Source organism: Acyrthosiphon pisum, chromosome A1 (genome assembly GCF_005508785.2).
Source record: "Acyrthosiphon pisum isolate AL4f chromosome A1, pea_aphid_22Mar2018_4r6ur, whole genome shotgun sequence".
Lineage (NCBI taxonomy): Eukaryota > Metazoa > Arthropoda > Insecta > Hemiptera > Aphididae > Acyrthosiphon > Acyrthosiphon pisum.
Window position 1 is genome coordinate 58684984 of NC_042494.1, and position 4618 is coordinate 58689601.

A 4618-nucleotide genomic window follows, 5' to 3' on the forward strand; every position below is an offset into this window, starting at 1 on the left:
TTAAAAGTTTTATAATCATAGGTATAATTTTTGATACTGAAATACAATTTGCACCAAATTCTTCAATAGTTAACAATAATAATTTCATAGATCCTTCTTTAACATTACTATTTTTGTGATAAAAAGCATTTACTGATATTTTGTCAAATAACGCCTGAGGGCTTATAGTATTACATTCCATTAATTTCATTATAAGAAAAAGTGTTTTAACTTTAATTGGTTCTTTACTATCACCAATTCGATCAACAGCTAGGGGTAGTATGGTAGAAATGTAAGGTCTAAAATCTAATTTCATTCTGTTTATCAATAGTGTGATTATTTCAATCCCATACAGAGTAACTTTGGGATTGCTATTTAATAACCATTGAACAATACCATCAATAAACATTCCAATATCTGAACATTCAATTGAATTACTAGGTTCTTCTAAATAAGTAAATAATTTACAACCAACAGTTACCTTCATTCGAATATCAGAAGTCGATAATAGAGGAATAAAACCATCTAAATCATGTGGTAGCCCAGCAGCCATTTTTTTCGGTGAATATGTCAGTGGGAGGTTGTGTATAATACTGTATTATATGATTAATGTCCTGCAACAATTCAAAATTATAATTTTATAAAATGTTCCTGTCAAAAATAAATAAAATACTGGTATCTAAGTTGAAACTTTTAATATATTTCAAGAATAAAAATATTTTGAGATGTAATTAAAATACATTTTTAATGTAAGTACCTACTTATAATACGTATATAAAATTTTAGTTTAGAACCAACGTAATATATAATATTAAGTCTTCCATTAATAGACATTTTTTTCAGTATTTGTACCTAACTAGATAGATTGAACTTTCCCTGAACTTTATCTAGAAATTCGCTTGACTAATCCGGTTTAAAATTATGCCACATTATCCCACACTGGGATAATGAACCATGTAAATAATATGGTCCAAGCATCCCGTTGCATTATTTTTCACCCCGGTTTAGTCTAGCGAATTTCTATTTTTTTCTCCAAATAATTGATTTAGACCTTTTTCTAGGATTCAACAATACTATTTAATATTTTATAATAAAACTAAATATGGACAATTATAAATTTCAATATTCATTGAAGTTCATAGAATCAATTATAATATAATAGGTATATTATATTATATTATATTATATCAATTCAAATCGATTATAATCATAATATGAGATAGGCAACATCACAGATATACATAATATGTAATAACTTACGTAATTATATCTACCTATGGGCAACATAAACAATTACAATTATAAAATTGAATTTGAACTATATAGGTATATTAATTAATTAATAAATGATTTAATGATCCATGACAACATATTTTGTCATAATAATGGATAAATGTAACATACATAGGTACCTACTTCACATTTGTTTGCACCAATCGAGATATTGGTTTAAAACATGTTCTTCGTACATTATAATATGTAAATAATTGATCTTCAATCTTATAATGGAAGTATTAGACAAATGTACAGAGTATTAGAGTATTAGACACTTAAGTTTTCGTCCGATCGTTGATCGACGCACGGAATACGGATTAGACGAATAACGGAAACTTCCAAGTCAATAGTCAATACTTATGTTTTAAACCATAACCGTAGAATAAATTATTTAATATCACAACCTATGACGATAACCACTTTAGTGGATAATATTTTATTACAATAAATTCATAATGGAAAGCCGTTCTCTAATCTTTATTCTTTTCACACTAAAATAGACTTTCTGTATTCCCATTCCCCAGTGTGTACCCATTTGACAATACGTTATATCCGGCAAACTTAAGGTCCAGTTATAAATCACATAGATTATTCAATTGTACTATGTAGTATGTGGGAAGTTAAAATGTATACGTCATATTATGTATTATAAATGCTATTCGGACAAATATGTTGATGAGTTCCCGAAGAATGTTGACAATTTATGATGATTATTATGGGCGTACCGCGTCACACACTCACACCACAAGTCCAACCGCAGTCGCACATTCCGACTACCGGCTTTAGCGAAATAACCGCTAACCAGCACACCTGTCGAGATGACAAAATTAAACGGGTACCCGTGGTCAGTGATCACGTGACATCTATTTCAATAGGCCCACCCTGGCTGATGCTACGTATTTCTGAAAAATTCTAAATATCATTATTATTAACCTATACTCTATAGGCTCTAAATTTGCTGTTTTGTTAATGTTTCGCTGTTTCAAGTTGATCGTTGTATTTTGTTGTGCTTAGTACTTATTACTGGTGTACTATATAAGTTTATAATTGTGTTATTTGTGAGAGCGATCGCCTAGGTACTTCAAAAATGTCGGAAAACGATTCAGGGAGTGATCACGAAGTAATAACTAATAAATGCTTAAAAAAATACTTTAGTAAATACTAAATACCCTATTGCTACTGTCTTGTGGCGTTTGTTTTTAGGAAAATCGACGATATCGTGATAGAAGTCACAGTTCAAGTAGAAGCCATTCTCCATGTGGATCTGAGGCTGAAGAAAATAATCAGTAATAACGAAAGTTTCGCGGAGAGCATAGTCAATATTAAATGAAAATGTTGATAAATGTTACAGGGAAGATGAAGTTGCTGATGGACAAGAACCGGAAGAAGAGAATGGAAATTCTGATGATGTAAGTTCTTAATTCTGATGTAATGGTTTGGTGTGATTATTACTGTTGTGTTTGTAAGGAGTATGATGAAGAAGATGACCGTCCGTCCAAGAAAAAAAAGAAAAATGAACGCTTTGGTGGTTTTATCATTGATGAAGCTGATGTAGATGATGAAATCGAAGAAGATGATGATTGGGAAGATGGAGCAGGCGAATATGGTATTGTTGCTAATGAAATTGATGAATTAGGACCAACTGCTAGAGAAATTGAAGGACGCAGACGTGGAACTAACCTTTGGGAGTAAGATTTTGTACATAATAATTATGAATATTTTTTGATTAGGACCATTGTGGACATCATAAATAAATAATCATTCTTATATATTTTTTAGCACTCAAGATGAAGAGGAAATTGAAGAATACTTGCGTAATAGATATGCAGATTCTTCAACTACAATAAAACAATTTGGAGATGCTGGAGATGAACTATCAGATGAAATTATGCAACAAACTCTTTTACCTGGTGTAAAGTAAGATTTATTCTATACTGATGGCCGGCATTACGTAATTTCTTATATTTATGAGGAGTCGTAGTTAGTAACATTGATGACTCCAAATCATCCAAATATATTCTAACTACACTCAAAATATTGAGATTTTTACAGTATCATACTATATCTATTTTGATTTTAAATGGATATCATAAAATAATAACTATTGTTTTAAGTTATAACAAATAAGTACGTTTACGTTCTTAAGTTTTTTGTTGGATATTCAGTTGAGCCGCACTAAGAGGGTTATTTGCTATTCCAAGACTAATATCTTTTACTTTAACATGATTACCACCATGTATTTTATGCTTATGAAGATAGTTAACTAATAATTAATTCATATTATTTTTGCCCAATTGGGTATACAGATTTATGATTGTTATTATTTTATAAACTACGTAGTTGAACTTGCGTTTTTATCTATTTAAAATGTGGCATTAAAAACTCGAAAAAAGACGTTAAAACACATGTTATGAAAAATTTGTTTTGGAACTATTATACTAGAATTGTTCCAATATTAGTTTGTTCTGTTTTTACCAAAAACGTATTAATGTTATTACACACCAAATCATAAAAATAAGGCCAATAAGTTAATTTTGAGTTACTTTAATATGCAAATGTTTAAAATAACGTTATAATTAACAAGATATCACACTCGCATTTGTTGGCTCCGTCTTACAAATGTACAACATACCAAAAACAAGACCAAAAACTATTATCACAACTTTTATCTTTCTGTGTTTGTAGTAGTGCCTCCAAAATTTCTGAACATATAGGGAAAAAATTATCTATGCAACAGCTTGCCTATATTTTAGATAACATAAATACAATAAAAGTTATTTGCTTCTAAATATTTTATTTTTTGTTTTTTTCATTTACTTATAAAAAATGATTGGATAATGCTATTAAAAAAAAAAAGAACATTGTTGCACAGATAAAGTTCTTCTTTACGTGTTGTGAAAACTTGGTAGTTCTACAACAAATATGGTATGAGAAAATTTGTCTCACGCAAAATAGTTTTTTGGTATGTTGTACATTTGCAACACGGAGACAACACATGCTGGTGTGACGTCCTCTTAAGTTTTAGGTGATTTATTACTAATAACATAAATAGTAATTACTATAGATAAATTCTGATTTCACCAAAATATTTAAATGCAATAATTAGGGCTTTGCACCAGAATCATTTTTGCGGGTTATTGAATTCGGGTGCTACGGGTTAATACACTTTTCTGGTTACGAGTTAAATGAAAATTTATTCGGGGTTAATTATGGTTAATTCGGGTGTTAATATAAATACCTATGTTGTATATAAATTAACATGTAGATTTTCAGTGCAAATTTGATATAGTAATCTGACTCTATATTTAAAATAAACATAATGATAAATATTAAAAAATACAAATTTAAATATTAATACTTATAA

At 29.2% G+C, this 4618-nt stretch overlaps 2 protein-coding genes across 2 annotated transcripts in view; one reads left to right on the top strand and one right to left on the bottom strand.

Moving 5' to 3' along the window:
• LOC103310037 (CLIP-associating protein 1-like) overlaps positions 1–1887 on the bottom strand; it is a 5767-nt gene extending 3880 nt beyond the window's left edge. Inside the window, exons 1-2 of the mRNA XM_029486241.1 lie at positions 1396–1887; positions 2–593 (exon numbers count right to left, since the gene is read on the bottom strand). Of these exons, the coding sequence (XP_029342101.1) occupies positions 2–532 (531 nt within the window). The 5' untranslated portion in view covers positions 533–593; positions 1396–1887. The remainder of the gene's footprint in view (position 1; positions 594–1395) is intronic.
• A 158-nt stretch (positions 1888–2045) lies between these two features.
• LOC100164924 (transcription elongation factor SPT5) overlaps positions 2046–4618 on the top strand; it is an 8307-nt gene continuing 5734 nt past the window's right edge. Inside the window, exons 1-5 of the mRNA XM_001947805.5 lie at positions 2046–2374; positions 2458–2540; positions 2606–2663; positions 2722–2942; positions 3034–3171. Of these exons, the coding sequence (XP_001947840.1) occupies positions 2342–2374; positions 2458–2540; positions 2606–2663; positions 2722–2942; positions 3034–3171 (533 nt within the window). The 5' untranslated portion in view covers positions 2046–2341. The remainder of the gene's footprint in view (positions 2375–2457; positions 2541–2605; positions 2664–2721; positions 2943–3033; positions 3172–4618) is intronic.